Source organism: Arabidopsis lyrata (assembly GCF_000004255.2).
Source record: "Arabidopsis lyrata subsp. lyrata unplaced genomic scaffold ARALYscaffold_6, whole genome shotgun sequence".
Classification (NCBI taxonomy): domain Eukaryota; kingdom Viridiplantae; phylum Streptophyta; class Magnoliopsida; order Brassicales; family Brassicaceae; genus Arabidopsis; species Arabidopsis lyrata.
Genome location: NW_003302550.1, coordinates 19,076,248 through 19,090,147, shown reverse-complemented (window position 1 = coordinate 19,090,147; position 13,900 = coordinate 19,076,248). Strand labels below are relative to the sequence as shown.

The 13,900-nt window shown below is 36.4% G+C and overlaps 2 protein-coding genes across 4 annotated transcripts; both read right to left on the bottom strand.

Annotated features, from left to right (window-relative positions):
• Positions 1 to 596: 596 nt before the first annotated feature.
• LOC9310628 (defensin-like protein 210) lies at positions 597 to 1,018 on the bottom strand. The gene is made up of 2 exons (XM_002872374.2): positions 970 to 1,018; positions 597 to 910 (listed from the first exon to the last, which is right to left on the bottom strand). Exons 1-2 carry the CDS (start codon positions 1,016 to 1,018, stop codon positions 678 to 680), a joined length of 282 nt encoding a protein of 93 aa, XP_002872420.2. The 3' UTR covers positions 597 to 677.
• Positions 1,019 to 9,638: 8,620 nt separating this feature from the next.
• LOC9310627 (DNA-directed RNA polymerase III subunit rpc3) lies at positions 9,639 to 13,794 on the bottom strand. Of its 3 annotated transcripts, none has more exons than XM_021023288.1 (16): positions 13,747 to 13,794; positions 13,387 to 13,468; positions 12,687 to 12,900; positions 12,447 to 12,600; positions 12,240 to 12,352; positions 12,064 to 12,136; positions 11,750 to 11,901; positions 11,458 to 11,598; positions 11,260 to 11,352; positions 11,014 to 11,125; positions 10,695 to 10,853; positions 10,571 to 10,608; positions 10,407 to 10,499; positions 10,233 to 10,316; positions 9,989 to 10,135; positions 9,639 to 9,905 (listed from the first exon to the last, which is right to left on the bottom strand). In XM_021023288.1, the coding sequence occupies exons 3-16, from the start codon at positions 12,756 to 12,758 to the stop codon at positions 9,771 to 9,773; spliced, it is 1,566 nt and encodes a 521-aa protein (XP_020878947.1). In that variant the 5' UTR covers positions 12,759 to 12,900; positions 13,387 to 13,468; positions 13,747 to 13,794; the 3' UTR covers positions 9,639 to 9,770. The 3 variants fall into 3 exon arrangements, with proteins under 3 accessions (XP_020878947.1, XP_002872419.1, XP_020878949.1); XM_021023290.1 differs by lacking the exon at positions 13,747 to 13,794 and having other exon boundaries at positions 9,814 to 9,905; positions 9,989 to 10,019; positions 10,091 to 10,135; positions 13,387 to 13,691; XM_002872373.2 differs by lacking the exon at positions 13,747 to 13,794 and having other exon boundaries at positions 13,387 to 13,689.
• Positions 13,795 to 13,900: the final 106 nt, after the last annotated feature.

The window sequence follows — 13,900 nt, the reverse complement described above, 5'->3', positions numbered from 1 at the left end:
GTATCAGCCAAATAATTAGGCCAACTATAAATATAAGACATAAATGAGAAATGCGAAAAAAAAAACATTCAAACCACACATCTTAAGTCGTTTAACATCTGTGGCGGCGGTCAAAACGAGCTATCCGACATGGTTGTAAAGATAATTTGACGGTATAACTTGGTAGAATTGGTGAAAAAGACAACAAAGAGTATAATTGATTTTGTATGAGAGGAGAAAAAAGAGAAACAAACAGATAGATGATTTTTCGTCAGATGAAAAAAAAAGAAACGACTTAGACCTAGGTTTTATTATCTTTATATGAACAACTTCGTTAAATCAATCAGTTTGAATTCGAGTTCTGGGTTTTAATGGAACCAACATTTGAATTTGTTTTATTCTTCTACTTAACGGTTTATGTGTGTAAACTAAAACAAAACCACATTTACCAAACATCAGTTTGGTCAATTCAGTTTGAAATTTCGGCTCAAACCTAGCAAAAACTCTAGAAGAAAAATTAATTTATCTTCTCCTAAGCTAAGTAAGTCAATTTATTTTACACTAATAAGTAGCACAAATATCATGTCGTGTGCATAACTTTCAGCCTCTTATCTATGTTCAATACGGTAAAGCAAAACCATAGAAGAATATTAAATACGATAATTTTATTATAATTTTTACAAGAAAATTATGAAGTCTTATTTAATGTCACTAATACTGCAACGACATTTAAATCTTGTACAACTACGAATATACTTACCCCTTCTAAAACAAGCTTTTCCGCAGTCATAACAAAAACCCATTACGCCTTGACGAAGAGACTGTCCAAGATGTATATCCACTAGCATTTGATCCATTGAAGGGCTCGCTAATGGATTGTCAAGAGATGTTCTCTCGTCTAAATTAGCTTTTTGAATAATTATTGATGTACCTATAAAATTTCCAAAATATATTTTACATAAGATCCCAATTAAATAGATTTAGACTTACATGAGGAAAAAAGGACCAGAAAAGTTAAAAACAAAATAATTGTCTTCATTCTTTATGTATGATATAATAGTATCGAAAAAAAAATATATCAAAAGAATTATTGTGCAATGAAGTAGGTAACTACATAGTTTCATATTTAAATATATTTTTATGAATTAATATGTTACGAAAGAATTATTGTTTTAATAAACGTTTTATTTTGTTATAAATGAAATTCAAGTAAACAATACTCCTTCCGTTTTGAATTACATGTCATTTAAGATTTTCTCATACAAATTAAGAAAACCAACTGTTTTGTTTTTTCCTTTATTAATATTCTTTAGAATTTTTTTCTAGGCAAAAACAATAAAGTAGTAGAGAGAAAACATGAAGTTTTTCCAAAAATCTGCATTGAAAATCTTAAACGACAACTATTATAAAACAAAATTTAAATTCTAAAACGACAACTAAACTGAAACAGAGGGAGTAATGTTTTAAAATAATGGTTTCATATGTAAATTATTATATTTTCAATACAACATTTATTATTTATAACTATACATTTAAGGATAATTCTTAGGTAAATGTCTTAAATTTTGGTTTATAAGATTTTTTTTAAAAAAGATTCTTATTTAATTTACTAGGACTATAATTTTATATCTAAGTTAAGAAATATATTTAACTTTTATTACTTGTGGTGATATGAAATATAACGTCAAGGATGTAAGAGACCTACCTAGAAATTCGATGTAATAGAATGTAGGATTAGTTCACAGATAGTTATTGTTCTAGCAAATGTTAACTGCAAATGATGAAAATAACTTAAGAAAACAATATTAAAATGTCAATAACCAAAATATTTCGTTAAATCAACAAAATAAATAAATTAATATAGAAAACCACATCATAGCAAAAATTTGAACTAGTTTTTATTTTAAAATTATTTTCTAATTTTAACTGTCATATTTTTATAACAGAAATGTGTAATTATATATTAAAAACTATTGCAAAAAAGTATCATTTGCCAAATTGCTACGTTTTATAAAATAAAATGTGGTTGCTTGTCTGGAAATATTTTGAAAACATTTATACTTGTAACACCCCGATTTCAGGAATATGGTGGTGCATGTAGAGAGGGTTAAAAGAATTGATTTGGCCACCTATGTCACCAATGTGCACTTATCTTTTCGGTCAACTGTCCTGAGAAAACTCCACAGTTAAGCGTGCTTGGGCTGGAGTAGTTTCAGGATGGGTGACCTTCCGGAAAGTGATTGTCGGAATTGTGTGAGTGAGGACAAAACACAGGGAAATATCATGTGGTGATTTGTAGGGTCAGTAAACAAGTCTTTAAAGCCTTACAGACGTAGCGGACCGTCCGTCGGACAGGAATGGGCCCATGGGCCCGAGAGAGAATGTGGTGCCCACTGGTAGGGACGGTCGGGGCGTTACAAGTGGTATCAGAGCCGAATCCAGACGAGTGTGGAGTCAAGAGGGCTCACACCATAGGGGGTGACGGTCTTGATGTGCAACGAGGACGTTGCGATCTGTTAGTGGGGGTGAATTGTAACACCCTGGTTTCAGGAATATGGTGGTGCATGCGGAGATGTTTAAAAGAATTGATTTGGCCACCTATGTCACCAAAGTGCACTTATATTTTTGGTCAATCGTCTTGAGAGAATTCCAAAGTTAAACATGCTTGGGCTGTAGTAGTTTCAGGATGGGTGACCTTCCGGGAAGTGATTGTCGGAACTGTGTGAGTGAGGAAAAAACACAGGAAAAGATCATGTGGTGATTTGTAGGGTCGGTAAACAAGTCTCTAAAGCCTCCCGAAAGTAGCAGACCGGCCGTCAGATACGGGTGAGCCCACAGGTCGAGAGAGGTTGTAGGACCCATTAAGAGAGATAGCGGTCGGGGCGTTACAGTGAAATTCGACCCTAAAATATTACACACGATCTCTTATTTGAGAGAGTAGTCTTAGGAGTAATTTGACTCACATCATGTTTAATCGAACCAAAATCTGAATTTTTTTTATACTACCAAACGGTTTTTGCCTGTAAACTAAAACATTTTTTTCTAAGAACAAGGGAACACATTTGATTTCATATATAAAGTTGATAAACGAATAAGAATTTTTATTTATTATATAAATATTAATATTAGATGTTTGAAAGTTAATACAAAAACTTACTTGCAATATGTAGAATTTTACGTTTCCATATATATCGTAGGCAACCGTCTGTAGTTAACAATATTTGACTTATTTAGATCTTATACGTAATCATTAACACGGGATCTTGTCATATATGACTCCAAAACCGCTAGTCAAGCATTCTAATGGTTCCCAAAGCTTTGTAGGAGTAGGAAAAGCTATTATACTCAATCATAAATTAAACAAGGGATCTTGTTATATTTGACTCCAAAACCGCTAGCCAAGCATTGTAATGGTTCCTAAAGCTTTGTAGGTGTGGGAGAAGTTCTATAAGTGTTTTTGGGACCTTCTACATAATCATACACGACTTTAGCTTTAGGTATCCGACCGCAAGCCTTATTCTTATATTCAATCTTAAACAAGGGATCTTGTTATATTTGACTCCAAAACCGCTAGCGAGGCATTGTAACGCTTCCCAAAGCATTGTGGGTGGAGGAGAGGTTATATAAGTGTTTTTTGCGAGCTTCTACACAATCACAAACGACTTTAGCTTTCGGAATCCGACTACAATCCTTATTCTAATATTCAATCACAAACAAGGGATCTTGTTATATTTGACGCCAAAACCGCTAGACAAGCTTGGTAATGGTTCCCAAAGGTTTATGAATGGGGGAGAAGTTTAATAACTGTTTTTTGGAGCGTCAACTCAAACACACACTGCTTTAACTTTCAGAATCCGACCGCAAGCCTAGTTCTTATACGTAATCATTAACACGGGATCTTGTCATATTTGATTCCAAAACCCCTAGACAAGCTTTGTAATGGTTCCCAAATGTTTATGAGTGGGGGAGAAGTTTAATAAGTGTTTTTTGGAGCTTGTACACAGACACACACGGCTTTAACTTTCAGAATCCGACCGCAAGCCTAGTTCTTATAAGTAATCATTAACACGGGATCTTGTCATATTTAACTCCAAAACCGCTTGACAAGCTTTGTAATGATTCCCAAAGCTTTATGAGTGGGGGAGAAGTTTAATAATCGTTTTTTGGAACTTCTACACAAACACACACGGCTTTAACTTTCAGAATCCGACCGCAAGCCTACTTCTTATACGTAATCATTAACACGGGATCTGTGATATACGACTCCAAAACCGCTAGTCAAGAATTGTAATGGTTCCCAAAGCTTTATAGGTAGAGGTGTCAAACGGGCCGGCCCGCGTCCATCTGGGCCGGCCCGCGATGGGCATTTAAATTTATGAGACCGCGGCGGGCCGGCCCGCTAGGACCGCGGGCAAAAATAATATGTCAAGGCCCGCCCCGCTAAGCCCAACGGGTTAGCGGGCCGGCCCGCGGGCTTAGTTTTAAATATTTTAAAAATAATTAAAAAATTAAAATTAATTTTTAAAATATGAAATTAACAATTTTTCAATAAAAAAAACTTTTAGAATTAATTTTTTTGTAAATCTTATAATTTTAAATTTTGTTATATGTTCATATATTTCACATATATATTTTTAGAATTATGTAAAAATATTTATTTATTTATATTAATTATTTATTTATTAAATATTTGTAGTCCGCGGGCCGGCCCGCAAATCCGCGGACAAAACCCGCAAACACCCGCAATCCGCCTGGGCTTGTCCGCGAGGACGGCTATTTTATGGGCATGAAAAATGATGTCCAAGCCCGCCCCGCTGTGGGCTACTTGGACAAAGTCCGCGGGCTATCGGCCCGCTTGACACCTCTATTTATAGGTGTGGGAGAAGCTGTTATACTCAATCATAAACAAGGGATCTTGTTATATTTGACTCCAAAACCGCTAGCCAAGCATTGTAATGGTTCCTAAAGCTTTGTAGGTGTGGGAGAAGTTCTTTAAGTGTATTTGGGACCTTCTACACAATCATACACGACTTTAGCTTTAGGAATCCGACTTCAAGCCTTGTTCTTATACTCAATCATAAACAAGGGATCTTGTTATATTTGACTACAAAACAGCTAGTCAAGCATTGTAATGGTTCCCAAAGCTTTGTAGGTGTGGGAGAAGCTCTTATACTCAATCATAAACAAGGGATCTTGTTATATTTGACTCCAAAACTGCTAGCCAAGCATTGTAATGGTTCCTAAAGCTTTGTAGGTGTGGGAGAAGTTCTATAAGTGTTTTTTGGGACCTTCTACACAATCACACACGACTTTAGCTTTAGGAATCCGACTACAAGCCTTGTTCTTATACTCAATCATAAATAAGGGATCTTGTTATATTTGACTCCAAAACCGCTAGCCAAGCATTGTTATGGTTCCCGAAGCATTGTGGCTTGAGGAGAAGTTATATAAGTGTTTTTTGGTATCTTCTACACAATCACAAACGACTTTAGTTTTCGGAATCCGACTACCAGCCTTATTCTTATATTCAATCATAAACTAGGGATCTTGTTATATTTGACTCCAAAACCGCTAGAAAAGGTTTGTAATGGTTCCCAAAGCTTTATGAGTGGGGAAGAAGTTTAATAAGTGTTTTTTGGAACTTCTACACAAACACACACGGCTTTAACTTTCAGAATCCGACCGCAAGCCTACTTCTTATACGTAATCATAAACACGGAATGTTGTCATATTTGACTTCAAAACCGCTAGACAAGCTTTGTAATGGTTCCCAAAGCTTTATGAGTGGGGGAGAAGTTTAATAAGTGTTTTTTGGAGCTTCTACTCAAACACATACGGCTTTAACTTTCAGAATCCGACAGCAAGCCTAGTTCTTATACGTAATCATTAACACGGGATCTGTCATATATGACTCCAAAACCGCTAGTCAATCCTTGTAATGGTTCCCAAAGCTTTGTAGGTGTGGGAGAAGCTCTAATACTCAATCATAAAAAAGGTATCTTGTTATATTTGACTCCAAAACCGCTAGCAAGCCTTGTAATGGTTCCTAAAGCTTTGTAGGTGTGGGAGAAGTTCTATAAGTGTTTTTGGGACCTTCTACACAATCACACATGTCTTTAGCTTTAGGAATCTGACTGCAAGCCTTGTTCTTGTACTCAATCATAAACAAGGGATATTGTTATATTTGAATCCAAAACTGCTAGTCAAGCATTGTAATGGTTCCCAAAACTTTGTAGGTGTGGGAGAAACACTTATACTCAATCATAAACAAGGGATCTTGTTATACTTGACTCCAAACCCGCTAGCCAAGCATTGTAATGGTTACTAAAGCTTTGTAGGTGTGGGAGAAGGTTTATAAGTGTTTTTGGGACCTTCTACACAATCACACACGACTTTCGCTTTAGCAATCCGACTACAAGCCTTGTTCTTATACTCATTCATAAACAAGGGATCTTGTTATATTTGAGTCCAAATCCGCTAGCCAAGCGTTGTTATGGTTCCCAAAGCATTGTGGGTGGAGGAGAAGTTATATATGTGTTTTTTGGGATCTTCTACACAATCACAAACGACTTTAGCTTTCGGAATCCGACTACAATCCTTATTCTTATATTAAATCATAAACAAGGGATCTTGTTATATTTGACTCCAAAACCGCTAGACAAGCTTTGTAATGGTTCCCAAAGCTTTATGAGTGGGGGAGAATTCAGTAAGTGTTTTTTGGAGCTTCTACACAAACACACACGGCTTTAACTTTTAAAATCGGATCGGAAGCCTAGAACTTATACGTAATCATTAACACGGGATCTTTTCATATATGACTCCAAAACCGCTAGTCAAGCATTGTAATGGTTCCCAAAGCTTTGTAGGTGTAGGAAAAGATATTATACTCAATCATAAACAAGGGATCTTGTTATACTTGACTCGAAAACCGCTAGCCAAGCATTGTAATGGTTCCTAAAGCTTTGTAGGTGTGGGAGAAGTTCTATAAGTGTTTTTGGGACCTTCTACACAATCACACACGACTTTCGCTTTAGCAATCCGACTACAAGCCTTGTTCTTATACTCATTCATAAACAAGGTATCTTGTTATATTTGAGTCCAAATCCACTAGCCAAGCATTGTTATGGTTCCCAAAGCATTGTGGGTGGAGGAGAAGTTATATATGTGTTTTTTGGGATCTTCTACACAATCACAAACGACTTTAGCTTTCGGAATCCGAGTACAAGCCTTATTCTTATACTCAATCCTAAACAAGGGATCTTGTTATATTTGACTTCAAAACCGCAAGACAAGCTTTGTAATGGTTCCCAAAGCTTTATGAGTGGGGGGGAAGTTCAATAAGTGTTTTTTGGAGCTTCTACACAATCACACACGGCTTTAACATTCAGAATCCGGCCGCAAGCCTAGTTCTAATACGTAATAATTAACACGAGATCTTGTCATATATGACTCCAAAACCGCTAGTCAAGCATTGTAATGGTTCCCAAAGCTTTGTAGGTGTGGGAGAAGTTCTTATACTCCATCATAAACAAGAGATCTTGTTATATTGACTCCAAAACCGCTAGCCCAGCATTGTAATGCATTTTAATGGTTCCCAAAGCATTGTGGGTGGAGGATAAGTTATATAAGTGTTTCTCGGGAGCTTCTACACAATCACAAACGACTTTAGCTTTCGGAATCCAACTACAAGCCTTATTCTTATATTCAATCATAAAAAAGGGATCTTGTTATATTTGACTCCAAAACCGCTAGCCAGGCATTGTAATGGTTCCCAAAGCATTGTGGGTGGAGGAGAAATTATATAAGTGTTTTTTGGGCGCTGCTACACAATCATAAACGACTTTAGCTTTCGGAATTCGACTACAACCCTTATTCTTATATTCAATCATAAACAAGGGATCTTGTTATATTTGACTCCAAAACCGCTTGACAAGCTTTGTAATGGTTCCCAAAGCTTTATGAGTGGGGGAGAAGTTTAATAAGTGTTTTTTGGAGCTTCTACACAATCACACACGGCTTTAACTTTAAGAATCCGACCGCAAGCCTAGTTCTTATACGTAATCATTAACACGGGATCTTGTCATATTTGACTCCAAAACCGCTACACAAGCTTTGTAATGGTTCCCAAAGGTTTATGAGTGGGGGAGAAGTTTAATAAGTGTTTTTGGAGCTTCTACTCAAACACACACAGATTTAACTTTCAGAATCCGACCGCAAGCCTAGTTCTTATACGTAATCATTAACACGGGATCTTGTCATATATGACTCCAAAACCGCTAGTCAAGCATTGTAATGGTTCCCAAAGCTTTGTAGGTGTGGGAGAAGCTCTTATACTCAATCATAAACAAGGGATCTTGTTATATTTGACTCCAAACCCGCTAGCCAAGCATTGTAATGGTTCCTAAACCTTTGTAGGTGTGGGAGAAGTTCTATAAGTGTTTTTGGGACCTTCTACACAATCACACACGACTTTACCTTTAGGAATCCGACTGCAAGCCTTGTTCTTATACTCAATCATAAACAAGGGATCTTGTTATATTTGACTCCAAAACCGCTAGTCAAGCATTGTAATGGTTCCCAAAGCTTTGTAGGTGTGGGAGAAGCTCTTATACTCAATCATAAACAAGGGATCTTGTTATATTTGACTCCAAAACCGCTAGCCAAGCATTGTAATGGTTCCTAAAGCGTTGTAGGTGTGGGAGAAGTTCTATAAGTGTTTTTTGGGACCTTCTACACAATCACACACGACTTTAGCTTTAGTAATCCGACTACAAGCCTTTTTCTTATACTCAATCATAAACAAAAGATCTTGTTATATTTGAGTCCAAAACCGCTAGCCAAGCATTGTTATGGTTCCCAAAGCATTGTGGGTGGAGGAGAAGTTGTATAAGTGTTTTTTGGGAGCTTCTACACAATCACAAATGACTTTAGCTTTTGGAATCCGACTACAAGCATTATTATTCTTCATCAATTGTTGGATTGGTACTGATCTCTTACTTGTTCTGATTTTGTTTGTGTGTTGTTAGGCTGGTGACTCTACACCAGAAGAGTTGGCTAATGCTACCCAAGTTCAAGGAGACTACTTGCCTATTGTACGTGAGAAGCCAATCATGGAGCTCGTCAAGCTGACTTCAGAAATGAAGTCCTTCAAGGCGTACGACAAGATACGTCTTGAGCGCACGAACAAGAGACATGCTGGTGCTAGAGCCAAGAGAGCCTCTGAGGCTGAGAAAGAAGAGAAGAAGTGAGGTCTTTCTTCAGAGGTAGAAGAAACTTTTATCTTATCAACTTTTGGAACTGAATTTTTGTCTATCAGACTCTGTTTTTTGTTTCATCGGTTTTTATCCTTAAATCTTGGATTTTGCTGCTACCTTGCTTTTCTGGATTTATGGAAAAGACCGTATCACACATCTCCACTTACTATAGTTTGCTATTATTTCGTATGCTCCTTTTTCTTCCAAAGTCTCTACAAATTTAAGCTTCATGGGTAATAAACAATTCTAGGTCACCGAAACCAGATTTTGCAATTCATCCCAAAGCTCATCAGCCATAATAAAGGAAAGGGAGCTTATAAAAAGTTTTCTGATAAAAGATTAAGAGTTCGGAAACTAAATCTAAAGTATATAAAATATAGGGAATAAGAGGGAAAGAAACCGATATGAGTTCAGTGTGTAAAAAGAATCTAAACAAACCTTTATCTCGAAACAATATCAATTACCTTCATAGGTAGGAGGACAATGTGAACTAAATCGACTAAAACAAAATAAAGAAATGATTTTCAAAATAAGAGTTTAAAAGTCGTGAAATAGCATAATCGCATCATCAAGTTTAAACATAGTGGAAGAGAGTAACAGCCTCTTGGCTCTGACCTTTTTCACTCTCTCCTTTAATGGTCCTTCCAGTTTATCTGATGGCAACATCAGCAACTGCCACAAAAGCAATAAAAGGTTTATTAGTATTTTGACCAGCTTGAAACCCATTGAGTTAATCGATTTGCAGTGTGACTAACCTCTTTTTCGGATTCTAACTCATGAGCCAACCTGAGATTCAAGTTAAGTGAAGCATGATACATTTCATCTAACATTTGCCTCGTCACAATCAACTTGTTTACCTTCCACAACAGAAACGGTACATACGTACCCGTGATCGCCAATTTCTACAAAAACGAACAGAAGAGAACAACAATGAATCTCACTCATATCAACCAATTCGTTTTAGTTTTGGAAATGACTTGGTTTCGAAACTATGAATACCTGCATATGTAAGTATCCGTCTTTCCACATCTTCAAAAGGATTTGCGGTGTGTCTTTCTTTTCAGTCAGCGCGGCATCAGCAATCTTACAGAAAAAAAAAACATATTGATGAAGTTAAGAAATCATTATGACTTGAAGATATTTCTATATGAATCAGAAAGAACAGTCATTAACCTTATCGGTGTCAACAAAACGCCCTTCCTGTGATAAGTATCTGAACATTCTGAAAGCTTCTTTCCCATATCTTCTCATAACTACTGCTTCTATCTAGAAACATCCAAAGCTCTCGTTTTCAGTTTCAGAAATATATCAGGAAAAGAAAAATATATGATACACACCTCATCTTTCTGTGCTACGCTGATAATGGATTTAAAATCTGCAAATACCAAATAACAAAACAATATTAAATGTAAGCTTGGATACAAGAATCAGTTGACTAAGATTTTGAATGGAGTACTATACCAACTATGTATGAATCATTCATTTCTGTCACAAATGCTGGTAGATAAGAAGACGTAGCACTCAATTGGTCAAGGCATGCTTCAACTCGCTCTTGTAACATAGTGCGACCTGCTTCTGTCTTTATAACCTCTTCATAAATGGAACCAACTGACATTGGAGCTGTTTCAAAGATTAAAGCAAGTTCAGTTACTCAACAGAATTTCGTAGGTGGACTTTTGGTGGAGAATGCAAAATCAATCACACCAAATACAATTTTAACTTCAACATATTTTTATGATGTTAATATTGTATGAAAATGAGTGAGCAACTCAGATATTACCCGAATTGTCTGTTTTCACCTTCTTCTCCTGTGGTCTTCCTACTTCTAACATTGCCCTCAAGACAATGGCACATCCTTCATCCCTGCGCTCTTTCACGATCTCCACACACGCCTTCAACAAGGAAACAAGTGGTTAAAAGCTAAGAACCAGTAAGCTAGATTAGAAAAAACAAAATTTCAAATGCCAATAACGAAGAGCTTTTTCTCTCATCAAACTACCTCAAAAGAGAAACACGGATAACTAACCTTATGTCTAAGGCGGTGGATGAACTCCTCAAAATTGGGACGCCAAATTACTCTACTGCTCGGATCTGATGAGTCCACATCACGTTGTTTACGCTAAAATATTCGGTTCAATGAGAAACAAACAAAGGTATTCAGTGCAACATCATGAAATGTAGCTTATAAGATAGCCAAGATTGGTTATGGTTAGAATGCTGATACCTTCCCCTCAGTGATGTTGCTATCGTCATCTGCTAAAGAAGAATTGAAATCTTCTTCAAATATAAGTGGAAACCTTATTGCGTCAACTGGAGTTGCTGCTTCAACAACACGTTCTTCCAAGGTTTCCGGTTCTTTAAGAATCTACACAGTTCCAAGAGATTTATTAATATCGAACAGAATAAAAATCAAAACTGAGAGTCATGTTGCTGCATTGGTAGGTCTGATAAATAATAAACTGATATATTGGACAATGTATAGGTATACCAAACACTAGAAAGACCTAATTAATTACCTTGGCAGCTTTAGCGCCTCTTTTCTTTGCCGGCTCTTGGTCTTTGTTACCAAGAACAGGTTCGGGAGAAGGAATGCGCTCAACAAAACGGGCAGCAACCAATTTCTGAAGAGAATCTCTGATTGCTTCAGAACCTATCGTCTTTCCTGAATCTAATCATGTATGAAGAAATCGTATACAACAGATTAACATCCATTCCGTTTGAAGCATTATTGAAATCATAAGGAGATACAAAAAGTCCAAAAGCCAATGCCTACGATGAGAGTAAACTGTGGTAATATAACATAAGAGGAACATATGATATCAGGACTCACCTCTGTCTCTTTCAATTAGCTGTCCCAATGTAAGCCTACCGTTACTAAGTAAACCATCAAGAACTGCGCCGCACTATACATATAGATCAAAAAGTATAAGATTAGCATTAGAGTCTTGAAACGTAAAACCAACTAAACAAAACACTGAACAGAGTAAAGAAGAAGCAAGATTAAACCTCAGAGCCAAGTTCTTCATTCACAATCCTCGAAAACTTGTTATACCTCACACGATGCAAAATGTTGTTAAATAGCACAATATATTGTACAATTGCTTTGCTCTCAGAACCATCTACAAGTCAAAAACATACAAAATACTGTATATGAGTTCTCTGTTTCTTTGTTATGCTACTAATGACATGGTTGAAGGATACATAGAGACTAACCAGGTGGTTCAATAGAGAAAGCTTGAACACAATTATGCTGAATCAAGAGATAAAGAATATCTTTAACTTGGTTATGATTGATATCGGATTCAGCTAAACGAGAGATGTCTCGCGAGGAAAGAGGTCCTTTACGTAGAAGACATTCGCAAACTTTCTGCAAAATAAACAAAACCCATCACCAAATTCGTTATACAGAGATCAACAAAAGTGTCAAAAGGGTTTAAAGGGTTTAAATTTTACCGATACGACGGAGCCGAATTGGACAGTGATGATATGGACGGCATAGACAATGCCAAACTCAGACATAGCCATGACTGATAGTCTGGGTTTCAATCGTATCACCGTCGAAGCAGAAGACTCTGCTGAGCTTGACAGGAGTTTTGGCCGGTATAGATGTGTTTGCTAATCGAGTTTAGGTTATCTTATGAGAGGATATTATTTTAGGGCCTTGTATCTGATAATTGGGAATAAAAATGAATGAGTTGAATGCATGGTTTGACCAAGAAAAAATGATTAGTGATTTGACTTATTTTCATCAACGTAACGAAATGTCCTTTGAGAAATTTAATGGGTATGTACATGAGATGACCATAGAAGACTTCATAATTAATTCACACCAAAAACCAAGTTAAAGATATTATCAACATCAATTAAATAAACGACAAGTTTCATCAACGAAACTCTAATCATACTCATTCCAAAGACGATACTTTCAACAAATCACTAAAGCATAACAAACAACAAATCAACGGACTCTAAAAAACGCTTTATATCAGATCAATAAAACTAGAAATGAACAAAACAACCAACTTAGAATATTCCAGGAGCTAGCAGCAGAACACACGATGAGAGAAAACACACAAGAACCCTAATTATAATCAAACGAGATAGCAGCGAAGAGAATCAGAGAGACGACAAGTAGAGAGGAACGAAAACTCACAGAGAGAAAAGCTTCTTCGCGGCTAGACTGAAGTGTATCCAAGTCTAGGGTTTACGAGCTTTAAAACGATTACTCTACAGCTCTAAATGGTGAACATGCACCAAGAGCAAAGAGGATATAAATAAACTATCCAGCACCAAGAGAACATGATAAAAAAAGGTTTATTCCAAAGAACAATCTGAACGGACACAAAATGCAAACCAATGCAGAGTATAGTAACACAAAGAATCAGAATATTGGCCAAAGTCCCTAACGTAAGCAAACAAATCATAGTTTTTTAATCACTTGTAATGGATTAAGAACGAAAAATGGAAACTTTCAAACAACACAGCATCAAGTTCCATAAACATAAATATACACCTTCCAAACATCAATATAACAGTCTCAAATGTGAAAGACTTTGAACATCTGCGCTAATTCCAGAATCTACTCAAATCACTAAGAAACCATACACAAATCCACAAACTTGGATTGTAATAGACACAAGCCAATGTAAGTAAAGAACCTACCAAAT

Coding starts and splice junctions, on each gene's coding strand:
- LOC9310628 (XM_002872374.2), bottom strand. CDS start 1,018: ATGAAGACAATTATTTTGTTTTTAACTTTTCTGGTCCTTTTTTCCTCA. Junction 911..969: donor TCTGGTCCTTTTTTCCTCAT/GTAAGTCTAAAT, acceptor GAAATTTTATAG/GTACATCAATAATTATTCAA.
- LOC9310627 (XM_021023288.1), bottom strand. CDS start 12,758: ATGGCTATGTCTGAGTTTGGCATTGTCTATGCCGTCCATATCATCACT. Junction 12,601..12,686: donor AATTCGGCTCCGTCGTATCG/GTAAAATTTAAA, acceptor TTTATTTTGCAG/AAAGTTTGCGAATGTCTTCT. Junction 11,126..11,259: donor TCCACCGCCTTAGACATAAG/GTTAGTTATCCG, acceptor TCCTTGTTGAAG/GCGTGTGTGGAGATCGTGAA.